The sequence below is a fragment of the Globicephala melas genome, chromosome 19 (genome assembly GCF_963455315.2).
Source record: "Globicephala melas chromosome 19, mGloMel1.2, whole genome shotgun sequence".
Classification (NCBI taxonomy): domain Eukaryota; kingdom Metazoa; phylum Chordata; class Mammalia; order Artiodactyla; family Delphinidae; genus Globicephala; species Globicephala melas.
The window spans coordinates 31139383-31154865 of NC_083332.1; the positions used below are offsets into that span (position 1 = coordinate 31139383).

The window sequence follows — 15483 nt, forward strand, 5'->3', positions numbered from 1 at the left end:
GTAGTGGGATTGCTGGGTCATATGGTAGTTCTATTTTTAGTTTTTTAAGGAACCTCCATACTGTTCTCCATAGTGGCTGTATCAATTTACATTCCCACTAACAGTGCAAGAGGGATCCCTTTTCTCCACACCCTCTCCAGCATTTATTGTTTGTAGATTTTTTTGATGATGGCCATTCTGACTGGTGTAAGGTGATACCTCACTATAGTTTTGATTTGCATTTCTCTAATGATTAGTGATGTTGAGCATCCTTTCATGTGTTTGTTGGCAGTCTGTATATCTTCTTTTGAGAAATGTCTATTTAGGTCTTCTGCCCATCTTTGGATTGGGTTTTTGGGTTATTTTTGATATTGAGCTGCCTGAGCTTAAGCTATCTTATTCTTAATTTTAGTCTCTAAATACATCTTTCAGAAGGCTTTTTAAAAGTCCTTTCAGACTTCTTTAAATCTAAGTATTTTAAAATATCTACAGGCCACTCTAGAGTATTTTAATTCTGACTGAATAATAATAAATTAGTTAACTGGCATGGCCATGACATATGAGGATACGACTTACACAGTTTTCTCATTAACTGAGGAGTCACTTTGTTTTCTTTACTTCTATGCCCATGAACATCAGCACGTATAGGTACTTGACTGATGCATCCCAGACCTACAGTATTTCAGAGGAATCTCATGGTCACACAGAAGGCCAAGGAGTTAGTTTTCTTGGCTTTATCAGCTCTTCCTGAATTCCACCTGCAATTTATGCCTTTATGATGGACCTGGTTGCCTGAGAGTTCCTGTTGACAAAGAGCCAAGGTTCACAAACAAGGAACATTGACTGTATGTTTACTCGGGGCCAGGATTTGTGCTAAGCTTAATATGCATTTTCCAATTCAATCCTCTAACTTTCTGAATTAGATACTATTATACCTATTCTTGGCTAAGAGTGATTCCCTAGGCTACCGAGCTAGCTGGTGACTGCTTGATGGAGAAACTGTGCTCTAGGGAGCCACGGTGCCACCACAGTGGAAGCACGTACTGACGGAAAAAGAGAAGAATGGGGCTCTGAGTTCTGCACTGCCACCATCCATCCCCCTTTAACAAAAGCAACTCAGTTTTCGTTTGCTTTATAAATTGAGATTCCTCACAACATTTCACCAAGAAAAAATGGGTTTTCCTGAAGCAGGGACAGTGTGAAAACCACTCCTGAACCATACTGGTGGTGGGGCTAAGGTCTTGCCAAAACTTAGAGCCATCTGCATGGTCTTCAGATCCAAAAAATGCTGGCGCACCTTTTCTAATCTCCCACAGGACCATACACCAAGGACCGTTAAAATATTGTCAAGTAACCTCTGAACCACATAATCAATGCATCAAATTGTGCTAGCATTTACCACGGTACACAGCTCTCCAATAAGGATTACAGTATAAGATTAATGGTGAAAGTTATCTCTTTAGAGAGTCAAGTTCCTTTAGGGCCACCAATTATTAACAACTTCCTTGGGGAAGCTGACGATCCTGAAAATCTCCAATCATTTTCTATTTTTTAAAAAAGGTAACCTTTAAAAGACACTTCCTTGCATCTTAGGATTTCTACCTAAAAAGAGAAAGATGTCAGCTCAGTTGAAAAGTGTTTATTGAGCACTTACTATGTGCCAGGCCAGATATCTTTGAAAACTAGAAAATTACCATATGATTCTTTTAAACATGACTCTAATTTAGAAGGGACTGATGAATTTACTATAACAAAGTATAAGCAAGAATAATTCATATATACTCCTCCAAAATAGCTCACCATTTTTCCTAGTAGTACTGACATGAGAAGAAAATGTATAACCATGGATATAGCTCTAAGAAATTTAATGCATTTTTGAGACTTCCCTGGTGGCGCAGGGGTTAAGAATCCATCTACCAATACAGGGGACACAGGTTCAAGCCCTGGTCTGGGAAGATCCCACATGCTGCGGAGCAACTAAGCCCATGTGCCACAACTACAGAGCCTGCACTCTAGAGCCCGCGAGCCACAACTACTGAGCCCACGTGCCACAACCACTGAAGCCCGTGTGCCTAGAGTCCGTGCTCCACAACAGGAGAAGCAACCGCAATGAGAAGCCCGTGCACCCCAACGAAGATTAGCTCCTGCTCGCCGCAACTAGAGAAAGCCCGCGTGGCAACAAGACCCAACGCAGCCAAAAATAAATAAATTAATTTTTAAAAATGGTATTACACAGATATAGACTGTATTTCCCCACACTGTACATTAAGAAAAAAGAAATTTAATGCATTTTTGTAAATCATTACGTTTCACTTATTAAAATTAAGCCTTGAAATATTTACCAATGATCACTGAAAGGCAAAGCAACTAGTGGGTTATAAGAGATTGCTATTAGCGCATCCAACAATAAGGACTGAATGCTGGTAGCTTCTTCAACTCCTTTCACAATTATGTTTCATGTGGAGAGTTTACTTGTATCACTTGCTAAACTGTTCATCATTTGGAAACAACTCATTCTCTCTTCTTATCTCACTCTGTCTTCCAATTGATAATATTAGATAAGAGCTTCTCAACCTCTGCAGTATTGACATTTTGGTCTGGGTAATTCTTTGTTGGGAGAACGCATCATATTCTTTGTTTACAATGCACCTTGAGCATTGTAAATGCTTAACAGCATCTCTGGTCTCTACCCACTAGGTGCCAGTAGCCTCCCCTGCCCCACAGGTTGTGACAACCATATGTCTCCAGACATTGGCAAATGTCCCCTGATGGGCAAAATCTCCCCCTTTCCTGTTTGAGAATGACTTTATTAGACAAATATAATGGAAATCATCTTCTTGAGGGGGAGGAGGAGGGAGTGTCCAAAGATTAGGTTCTGTCTGTGAAAACAGAACACATGTGCATAAACAAGATTCAAACTGTGATACTGTGAAAAAAATAAGCTAGACAAAAAAAAATTATTCTGGGGAGGGTAGCTACATTTGATTAAGTCAGCAAGAAAGGCCTCTCCAAGATGACTTTTGAGCTGATACCTAAAGAATGAGGAGAAGCTAATCAGGAAATGAGGAGAAAGTATGTTCCTGGCAGAGGGAAGAGCATATGCAAAGTCTGAGGTGGGAGAGGGCTTGGCACTCTTAAGAAATGGAAAGGAGACCCGCAGAGGTGGGAGCCAGGTAGGCAAGATAAACAGCGAAATGCAATGGGATCGGAGAGATGGGAATGGGCCAGATCATGCAAGGTGGGGAAATCAGGGGATGCTTCCCTGCAGAGGTGACCCACCGGGGTGAGGTGTAAAGGAAGAGAAGAAGCTAACTGAGCTAGAAAAGAGGGAAGAGCATCGTATGCAGAGAAGAAGAACTTGTACAAAGTCACATAGCATAAGGAAGCGCATCACGGATAAGTAAGGGAGAGGTCAGCGTTACTGGCCAGGGAAAGCGAGGCTCGCTGTGAAGCTGGAGAGGCAAGTAATGGCCAAAAGTAACAGGCCTTGTAATCCATCCTAGATTTTGTTCACGATGTAGAAGGATGCCACTCAAAGTTTAAAGGCTTGGGACCTATCCAGTGATGTTACTCATTCCAATAAGTATTAACTGATCAGGGGACTTCCCTGGTGGTCCAGTGGTTACGACTCTGCCTTCCAGTGCAGGGGGTGCGGGTTCCATCCCTGGTCGGGGAGCTAAGATCCCAGATGCTTTGCAGCCAAAACACCAAAACATAAAACAGAAGCAATATTGTAACAAATTCAATTAAAACTTTAAAAATGGTCCACATCAAAAAAAAAAATCCTATCAACGGACAAAGGATTAATCTCCAAAATATATAAACAGCTCATTCAGCTCAATATTAAAAAAACAAACAACCCAATCCAAAAATGGACAGAAGACCTAAACAGACATTTCTCCAAAGAAGACATGCAGGTGGCCAAGAAGCACATGAAAAGCTGCTCAACATCACTAATTATTAGAGAAATGCAAATCAAAACTACAGTGAGGTATCACCTCACACCAGTTAGAATGGGCATCATCAGAAAATCTACAAACAACAAATGCTGGAGAGGGTGTGGAGAAAAGGCAACCCTCTTGCACTGTTGGTGGGAATGTAAATTGATACAGCCACTATGGAGAACAGTATGGAGGTTCCGTAAAAAACTAAAAATAGAATTACCATATGATGCAGCAATCCCACTACTGGGCATATACCCAGGGGAAACCATAATTCCAAAAGACACACGCACCCCAATGTTCACTGCAGCACTATTTACAATAGCCAGGTCATGGAAGCAACCTAAATGCCCATCGACAGATGAATGGATAAAGAAGATGTGGTACATATATACAATGGAATATTTCTCAGCCATAAAAAGGAACGAAATTGGGTCATTTGTAGAGACGTGGATGGACCTAGAGACTGTCATACAGAATGAAGTATGTCAGAAAGAGAAAAACGGATATCGTATATTAACGCATATATGTGTAACCTCGAAAAATGGTACAGATGAACTGGTTTGCAGGGCAGAAATAGAGACACAGATGCAGAGAACAAACGTATAGATGACACCAAGGGGGGAAAGTGGCAGGGGCTGGGGGTTGTGTTGTGATGAATTGGGCGATTGGGATTGACATGTATACACTAATATGTATAAAATAGATCACTAATAAGAACCTGCTGTGTAAAAAATAAATAAAATAAAATTCAAAAAAGAAAGTATTAACTGATCGTACTTCATGGGCATCCATCAATTGTGGACAACTTGGATTTAATTATAAATAGTATAAATATATAGCCTAATACCTCAACTTATGTTTTGGAGAGTACTCAGGATTAGTTTTTGCAGTCAGAAAGGTCATTCGGAATGGGCAGGCCATGGACTTCTAACAGGAAGCACATTGCCTTCTATCTATAAGTACAATTCAACGAAGCCTTTGCGCAACAATGCCTTGATGGTTTGTCCCTGTCTTGGTAGGGGGAGTGCTCAGCTGAGGCTTGCTTCTCTCTCTACCTGATGAAAGAGCCTCTTTGTCTTTTGTTTTTTCTAAAACAGGAAACCAAGGAACGGGAAATTTGGGGTAGAGGTCCCCCGTTTTCTTAAATTGCCTGAAATCCAGTCTATTATTGAACGTTAATCATTTGAGTGAACGGTTAAATATCTGAATAATTTTATATTCAAAAGGAAACTTTAAATCACTAGCATAAATTAAAAACTGGAATCACCATAATCAACGGAATGCCAGATAAATACTAAGTAAAGGAAATACTGAATAATTCCATTACAGTCCATCTAAATATGCAGACCTGCCTAAGGTTCTGAGCCAGAGTTCTGCTCTCTTTTTTAAAAAGGATGAGAGAGAGACGTGAAAGACTCATTAGCCCCAAACTGAGACTTCCTTCTTGACTTAAGATTGAAAGAGAACGGAAAGGGGAAAAAACGTCCCTACTGTGCAAATCACCGTGTTATATTACCATGTCCATACTTCATATAAAATATGTGGGGTTTGGGGGGATGGGAATGGTTTGCTCTTATTTCTTTAGCCAAGAAAACTCTCCCTCCTCTACATATTCAAATCTTTTTCACTCCTACTTTCGGGCCTGTCCCTCCACGAAGTCCTCTCAGAATGAATTTCCCTTTCCTTCCCGTGCCAGAATTTATCTTTGTGATGCATACTTGGTGACACATAATCACACATCCTCCTGTTTTGAGTTTTTGTTTCTTTTACAAATGTAAGATATAAGCTTTAGAATAGATTTTAAAATTTTAAGTACCACCCCTTATTCTATTTTATCTATTGATATTTTTACTCAGTTCAATGATACTTACTTCCGTCTGAGTCGATTTTATCACAAAGGATTTTTAAAAATCTAACATGCAAATGTATTTAATGCACCTTCCGTCTACATTTACAAGTAAATATTCTCTGTAACAATGTAATATCAGATTTTTATAATAAAGGGTAACATCTAATTAAGAAGCAAATAACCCAAATATATTAGAAAGTGCGACTAAATACATTTTCACTATGTGGTTTTTTAATCAATATTTCTTGAGAAATGGAGTAATTAATTATCAGTAATAAAAACTGCTTTGTATTAATAAATATCAGAGAACTACAAATAGGAAATCCAGTAATTTTGTGCTCCATTATTTAGTTATGTCCTATAGCGAGGTTAAAATTTTATTTCCAAATAAACAATCAATCAACATTTACGCATAGCGAGTGCATTCCTAACCCAAATAGAAACTGAAACAAACACAGTCGTGCCAAATACACCAATGATAATTACAGACCTACATACCCTAAAGGTTATATTTATCAAAATATCTGCACCGAAATAGATACTTTTTACTTAATAACTACTCTCAGGGTTATAATCAAACATACCTACACATGAAAGTTTTGTGAAAACCAGTCTTCCCCAAAGTTAATAGTTTCTTAGCAAAATAAAAATTTCAAGTTTATCATAAAACAATGGTATTTTCTTATGTACCCTCTAACTCCTTTGTTTTACCAAGAAGTCAGCTCTGTGTTGATTTTATTCAATCCTAAATTAAAATTTTAAAGAGGAATTCCATTTTTACAGCTGTTGATACTTTAAACCTCCTCCCCACCTCCATTTTTATTTAGTATTAAGGTACGTTCTTAATAACAACTAAATATTCTTTCATTATCCTTTCATTCATTCATATATTCCACAAATATAATATTTATTGAGAGCCTCGTGTATTCCAGCCCAGACACTGTTCCAGGCCTGAGGATGACAGTAGCAAACGAGACAGATGAGGGGACAGGACAGGCCGTAAACGAGCAAAGGAGACCGTTTCTAAGGGTGACAAGTGAGGCCACAGTACAGGAGTAACTCTCATCCCTCTAAAAACTGTTTGACCCATCAAGCCAGTTTTATTTGGGAATCTGAGTGATGTAGAATGGTGTGTCTTCTGTCCCTAACCCACAGGGAAATACTGCCAACGCTACAGAAGATTATAACTGTAGAGTATATATATGTTAAAAACAAGCTACAGGGAAATAAACCATAGCCTAACTTTTTAATAACATGTTTCCTTGAATGGGATAAATCAACCAAGTAATCACGTGTTGCCCTTCACAAGAGCTAACTGGGTTTTGTAGAAGTTTCGAACACGCCCCTCCTTTAATACATGATCCTGAAGTTAACTCAACCTTAAAGACAACACTCATACGTTTGGGGTCAGTAGGCCTCTCCAGGCAGAGAATAAAGGATATTTCTTTTAAGCCGTGTATGGTACAAGGTTATTTGCTCTACCAAAAAAGGCAGCTCGTAAAATGTCTGTGGCTTGGGTATTTGGGGTAGACGATTGTCCAGGTGTAGCAACAGTTAATTAAGGTGGACTTTGGACAGCATGCCTCTTTGAAGCAGTCATCAGACTCCGAAGTTTTGTATTACATGGAAGAGACACTGCTGACCGAGAACTCAGTTTGATAAATGATCGGTCTCTAATGATTAAGAACAATATATAGCACCTAGTAAGTGCTCAGCAAATGTCTGCTGGAGTTAATATGGTTTTAATTATATACTTTGGGCTTGGCACAGATAGGTCCCGTTCCACTCAAAGTGAGTTATTTTACTTATGTAAGATGTGCCTTTTCTATTGTTAATTTACAATAAGAATACGTTTCGACCATGACCTGACCAAAAATAAACATTACTGAGTTAATCATTCAATTTGTATGAGAACTTGTTGGTCCCCCCAATGGCTAAATGGTAATCGTCCTGTGGAATTTAGCACTGCCGCCTCTATTGACAATGGCAATGAACCTGTCCATAACAATAATAAGGGCTTGTTTTAATAGAACGTTCCATGCATTAAACACATTAATGACCCATGAAATAACTGTTTTATCTGTAACACATTAAGCTACATTGCTAAAACGATGTATTAATTGAAAAGTCTGCGATTTCTCTTAACGTAAGATTTTGGATAGTACAAAAATGGCATGAAAGTTATTTTGTGAAAATAAAAATAATTCAGAATTAGACCCCTACTAAATGACTGTACGAAAAAATCAAAACTTCTAAAATAAGCCTGGTAATTTTAGGAGTATTATTTTGATACATTCTTATTTTTCTGATCAAAAATGATGTCTGTCTGGATTATGACATAAGAGCTTTGTGAATATTTTAAAAGCTGGTACTTTTCTTCTCTGTGTGCATACCTTCTGTAGGACTTTTTTCTCTCTCATTCTCTTTCCTTAACGGGTACAGAGACTGCCATACCCAAATTTAGCTCCCTTACTTCCATCTTTGTCAATTTTCTAGTACTATGTTTGATATTATCAGAGCACCAGTAGTGTTCTCTATAAACATGTGCTATCGCAATCAAGTCCAAAGCAACATCAAACAGAAAACGTCGCTCTTCCAAACACGAAACATAATGCACGAAGAAAAAATATGTGAATTATCAGTGTGTTTTATAAATTCTCTTTTGGGGGGCATACAAAATATCAGACTAGAGACAATTATGTTACTGTCTGTTTCTTGGATATCAAAGAGAATTTTGAAATTCATCAAAGCTAACCTTCTGTTATGTACAACAGGCTAAGCTGAAAAGAATGTTAACAAGTTCAATTTTCATTCAATCAGCACTACTGCTCTCTGAAATGTTTCATTGCAGGAAAGAAATAAAAATAATCTATATGGTAATTATGAGGATGAATCCCCCAGTAACTTTCAGCTACATGAAAGGTCAGTTCTATTCAAGATATTTTATCAGTCCCCTGCACATACTCCTGTCCTGTCATTTTAAATCTGAACAGCATTTTATTTTCCCATTTACTGCTACCTGCAGAATTAAGTACTTAAGCCAAATAAGAAAAAAAAAAAAAGAAATGTTGAATGCTGGCAAAGGCTATAATAGCATAGAGATAAATCGTTCAGCTGCTCTCTCAAGCCTCTAGGGCTGCAGATTTTTCTTCTCCTGGTGCACTGTGGGTATTCAAAACTTGTTCAACATGATTTCATTTCATTTCAGGCACTGCCTGAGAAAACTAAATTACAGAATCAATCATACAGAAGGTCAGAGTGAGACTTCATTACAAGTATTGCATGCTTGCATGAATATCTTTCATTTATGACTGACCCAATATGTCACAATAGCTGTCTAGTAAAAATAATCCACTTTCTGAAATTGATGTACTACTGATGTCAATGCTACTCAGCAGGCTGGGCAGATTATAGAGAGGTGTTAAAAAAAAAAAAAAAAAGAAAGAAACCTTTTGGAGCGCACGTTGTAGAGTTTTAGGATTGCAATCTTTTGTAGATTAAAATAATTTCCAGATGATCATCTAAACTGACAATAATGCTTAGAGGTAACCAAACTATGACTGTTGATTTCAACTTGCCAGCGACACCCTGTGTGAAAATACACATATCCACAACAAGCAAATCAAGGTTGTTCTTTGAAGTCACAAATGCATCGACTTTCAATTTTTTCAACAATTCGCTTTTGAATACCAGGGCATTATTTGCATATTTTGAAATGGGAATGCTAATCATTAGACTCTTTTTAATCCCCCCTTTTCTTTTTTGTTCCTGCTTTCTGTTTTTTAAATATAATGGCAGAAACTTAAGGAAGATAAACATGTTGTGCCGGTTGCCAACAAAAATGCAGCTAATCAGTAATGTGACAAACTGTCACTCTTTCTAAAGGAAAACCAGTGAAGCTCTGAAGAAAAGCTGGTTCAATACCCCATAAACAAGCTGGCTTTTCTTCTTATATGAAAGTCTTAATTCACCATAGCAATCCTTAACAGACAGCCATATTCATTTGGATAATAAAACTTCTTACTTGCCTAAGGTATGATAGCCGGTGCACACTGGGAAGCCGAGTGCATGATGTATAAAGTATTATTTATTATTTTTCTGGTGACCTTCCTAAGGGAAATCTCCGAGGAGCTGCTGTGGAGCATTATGATGTCGCCAGCCACCTCGGTACCCGGAGGGAAATATAGAAGAACCTTGACATAACCTATTTTTAACCATGCCTCTGGCGATTCTGAATTCAAGTTTATAGGTGAACATGTCAGGTAGTACATAGAACAAAGCCAACGACACATTGTATTCATCATAATTCTGTCCTGGTACATTTTATTTTTTCCAACATTTGTGATTTAAAATCCCATGACATTTCTTCAAGGTGAAATTCTACTAGAATTTTCAACAAGATTAGTTTGTTTCCAGCCAAAATAAATATCATTTGGGTTCAGCAAAACTTCAGAAAGGCTCCAATAAATGTGATGAGGTCCATGTAAATACCATGACAACAATTTGCACTTGGCTAAAGTACTCATACTTTTAAAAATCAATGAAATAATTCAACGGCTTGAGTGATTAGCAATACATTACAAAAGAAGCATTAAAAATTGAGTCCTCTCTTCCAATGCCAGCCCGTGAAAGCACTGTTCTTTAAGTGTATGTGAATATCATAATTATTTTATGATTCCATCTTTAGTTCTTTCCAATATAGTAAATTCAATTGACCATGAAATGAAATTTCATAGTCAAAATGCCTCCTTTACACTTTTTTTTATAGCAGCAATAACAGTTTTATAGCTTTAAGGCAAGGTAATTCATCAGATGTTTAATTTAAAGGCAGATTCTTATATTATTAATAAATATTTACCAATTTAATAAAGCACACATTTTAGCATGCATTATATGGTCTTTTACCTATTTCCCTAACTTAAATGAGCCTTGCTGAGCATCTATGAATAATGGTGAACCCTGGGCAAACTCTCTTGGTGCCTAAACACCCTTTTTATTTTTATTATTTTCCAGGCACAACATTGCAAGCCTCATTATAGAGGAACAGAGGACAGAACCCTCCCTTCCAGTGTCAAAGGGACAAAAATGTAAGAAAGTTCACAGGAAACAATTATTTGTGATGGCGAAGAACGTTTATGAATACTTAATGACCATTTCCCGACTGTTCCCTGCATTCTTTTCTGACAAAAAAGTAAAAATAAAAACCCTGATGTTCAGCTCAGACACAAAAGATCACAGGCAAAGAAAATTATGTTGCCGCAATCCTATTTGGGAAAGTAATCTTATATTTCAGAGAGCACGCTGAATCTTTGCACTGCTAATCCACTACATATTCGGCAATCATCTGTTGTTATCTGGGGAATTAACAATGAAACCAATAAACATCGCTGGCATGGTCATAATGTGCACGGAAATATGTAAACAAGCAATAGGAATTGTTTTTTGTTATACCAACACATCTGTTTCATTTGATCAGGGTTAAAAAAAAAGCCCTATAAACTATTAATCTTGTTTTAAAATGTCTGCCTAGTACCTCACCTAGATAGACACAAATGCACTACATACTATGGTAGAGAAAAAAAAAAAAAAAACAATCCCAGCAGATGAGCTTAAAATACTTAAGCAGATTTACTCTGGTGATTGCTAACTATAATTGCACACTAAGAAAAACAGAACCAAAATTATTGCATTAGTAACCTTGGCTCTCTGGAGGGCCTTACTTGATGTTTACGACAATAAATACCACAATTAGGTATACTTCACACAATAACCTGCTCTATATTTTTCTCTGCTGGTTATAAGCAATTATTCTTTCTCCCTTTCTGTGTACCACAGTTTGATATTTCATCTCAGATAGGAGCAAATCATGTATCATAAACGTGATGCTTTGATCCAACAAATGCAAAAGACCCGGGCACTTGATAAGGGCTTCCATTTCTAAAAACTCTCCTGGGCAAACTTTCGACTCAAGTACACCTCTCTGTCAAACCAAAGGCAAGGGGAGATGGGCTGCTTTCAAACCAATGAATCAGACTTCTCAGAAACTCATTTCAAACCAGAAGGATCTTGTTGGGTCCTCCTCTTTCAAGTCAACCAACCCAGCGCGCTCTTGTCCCACACCAGGGCTTAATCCACTACCTGCATTTAAACGGCATTGGGAGGAACAATCCACACGTCCTCCGGTGGATAGGCACGAGCATGTTATGACACATGGGCTCTCAGATCTTTACCCTGAGAAGGACAAACGATAACTAAAACACTTTCAAGCAGTAAATTTGCTGCCTACCATATGCAACCCACTGCTATGAAGCACGCCATCTTGTTCCACGAGATTTCTTGAGATTGTAATGGAAGGAAGATCCAGGCTTTGAGGGGGAAACTGGGGCGTGAATTCACTTCCCTGGGAAGGCAACGGATCGCTGAGGCCTTGAAAAGGTAGAAGGACATCAGGCATGCCCAGAGCGGGGTCCGACTCTGGAGGTGGCGTGATCGGGGGTATTTCAAACTCCTCATCTCCGAGGCTTGGTGTATGGAACGTCTGCTAAAGGAAACAAAATACAGATATCTTCATATTCTCTTCCTATATCTTATTTCTCCTTGGACGGAAAACGAAAGATTTCGCATGAAAATACTACAGAGCTAGGCCAAATATTGATTTCTCAAATGAAAATACCTTAAACACAGATTTCCATATATAAAGTTTTGCTGATCATTCTGATTAAAGATTTGAGTCTCATTATCATATGATTTTAATGGAGTATCAGTATTAACAGTTTTTTAATGCGTACTTAATTAGCAACATCTGTCTTTGTTGTTAGTTGGAGCACCAGCGACATTAGATTTGGCTATATAACAAATTACCACTTTATTGATATGTTAGTGAAACGGCTCAAACGCTTACATTATCCACATGCTTCATCAAATGCTGACGATTTTGTGGAGCACACATACGACATTAATCCAGAAGTGAACATTACACATATTTACTTTCTGCCACAACATATAAAACAAGTGATATTGAATGTATGGTTTGCTTTTTAAATTTCCTTATTGGTATATCCTCAAGTGCAATGGATGCTTCCACGGAAATTGTTACTGTTTGTAATAAAGCATTTCATATAAGGATTATCAGAGTACATATATCCACGGCTTTTATTTAAATTGTAAGGAGAGTTATTTTCTTTTATAGGAAGATTTTGATATGTATTTATCAGAACACTTTTCTTCCAGTCTTCAGCTTTTTTTTTTTTTTTTTTTTTTGCCGTACGCCGGCCTCTCACCGTTATGGCCTCTCCCGTTGCGGAGCACAGGCTCCGGAAGCGCAGGCTCAGCGGCCATGGCTCACGGGCCCAGCCGCTCCGCGGCATGTGGGATCTTCCCGGACCGGGGCACGAACCCGTGTCCCCAGCATCGGCAGGCGGATTCCCAACCACTGTGCCACCAGGGAAGCCCCAGTCTTCAGCTTTTAAAGACCATAGAACGAGCATAGAGATATATTGATAGAAATGTTCTAATTCCATGGATGTTGCTCAATTACCTAGACATGTGTTACTTCTCAAGACCTAAGTAAATAATGCATTGTTTTCTTCACGGCTACTTAGATTCTCAAAGATAGTGTTTTCACATAGGGCCTTGGGATGCAAATCAGGGCTGCCTTGCTGAACCCCATGAATTGTCTTTCTTAAAATAGAACTTGGATTTTGTAGGGAGAAGGGTCAAGGTCTAGAATATTTTTTTTGTAGGGTGAAGGGCTTCAGGGACAGCTCAGATACTTTTTATTCCTAGCTCAGAGGGTCAACATTATAGTTCATTTATTACTAATAGCATTTTTTGAAGAATGAATTGGTACCACATAATTTGAATCTGTTGTAACTGGTTAAAAGAACTAATTAAGAGCTGAAAATCATCCTTCTTCAAGCTATCAATGATGATGTAACCTAAGAACCATCTGAGAGAAAATAGAAACAAACGCAAGGGGAAAAAAAAAAACATTTCTTGCCTATAGAACCTGTCAACTACTATTTGTATCTCACCAGAAATAAAGAGGTCACACTATGGGAGTTTATGGCAGACAATTGAACATCTTGAGGTTCTTAGCAGATTCAATAGATGCAAAACATTAGAGCATAATAACACATTTGAAAGCTAGAATGAAATATTAGATTTTCTGACATATTTATTCCAATAATGACCCCCCCAAGGATGTCAATTTCTGACTGTGGTACCCCGAGTTCTCAAACACAAAGGGATGAATTGGCCACAAGCGTGTTTGGCTAATGAATGTAACCCTATGGCTGCATTTGCCGTTATTTTGGCACTAATGTGGTCTAGTAACAGATGCAACTGTAATTTGTGACTCATTTGCTACCCCATTACTGCTTAATGAAATCTAACATATCACATTAACAATACGGATAAACACTCATTCTTGATATGTGGCATTTGGCTGTTTTCATTACCACTGTAATTAACACTTGAAATATTATTTCAATAAATATTTAAAGTACTTTAAAAATGGTCAGGGTAATCATGACACAGACAGAAAACATAAAGCAAATGTGTGAATTTCAAACTCAGAGCATCCTGGTCCCCGTAGTGTTATCTACAGGGCGATACCTATGGGAAGGGGATCGGTTTCAGGCACAATTTCGACTTTACAGCATCAAACCTAAAGTCTTCCTGAATTAGTCTGTACTCGTTAAAATGTTAAAAAAAACAAATAAATTTACTTTTAATGCAGTGATTGGGAAATTAGGCACATACTATAACATAGTGCATTAACATTTACTTGGGCTTTATTTTTTGTTCAAGAAAAGATGTACAGTGAAATAATTATATAAGATTACTTCTTAAATTCTAACATGTCTTAAGTGAGGCAGTTAAAATTAAGGAGGTTGTCATTTTTATTTCTGTTAAGGAATAAAGAGAGATCTTACATATTATGTGTTCCTCCAGTATATTTTTTAAAAGACAAATTAATTCTGAGCTAGAATTTAATATATTACTATTTCATAACCTAATAAAATAATACCATAATATTACATTATATAACTAAGAAAATGCTAAAATTTTAAATGACTTTTAAAGAGCGGTAATCCATTAAATATAAAGTTAAACATTCCTTAGAGAAAAGAGTCATCGCAACATTGGTTATCTGAGATAATAAAAATAACCAAGTATGGCAGCAACCAAAGAAAAAGACATCGACTTTTGCAACTAGGCCATATGACCAATATCAGATTAATCAGTTAGAGTTTATATGATTACTTTTTGCAGATACTGACTTTCCAGTGTTTACCTTGTACATGTTAAAGTAGTATGTACATGATTAAATACCATCTGTACCGAAATGTTCAAAACATTTGTTCCTTTTGATAAAAATGCAAATCTGGAGAACTGTTGTATCAACATATAACAGCCAATGTCTGACACGGTGAATTATCACAGCTGGAATTAAATTGTCTCTGAACAGCTGCTGGCAGTAGAGCTTTCATCAATGTTTGATTCAAATGGAGGGAAAAAAATCCTACAGAATGAAACATCATGTTGTCCTTACAGATGGGGTTTGTGCTCATTATCACAAACAACACAGCAGCCAGTGCCAAACAATATTCCCTTATCCAGGCAGCATCCTTGGTTAGAGAGATGATGGTCACTGCAAAAATGATTCATCTACGGATACCCTTAGTCCTCGATTCCCCAACTTTTTCT

At 37.6% G+C, this 15483-nt stretch overlaps 1 protein-coding gene across 4 annotated transcripts in view; it reads right to left on the minus strand.

Annotated features, from left to right (window-relative positions):
• The window catches only part of TOX3 (TOX high mobility group box family member 3), a 109238-nt gene that overhangs the window by 16501 nt on the left and 77254 nt on the right, over positions 1-15483 (minus strand). For 3 of the 4 annotated variants that reach the window (XM_060288970.1, XM_060288971.1, XM_030832924.2), the window contains exon 3: positions 12059-12313. In XM_060288970.1, coding sequence (XP_060144953.1) covers positions 12059-12313 — 255 coding nt within the window. The remainder of the gene's footprint in view (positions 1-12058; positions 12314-15483) is intronic. The other variant, XM_060288968.1, reaches the window with a different exon arrangement.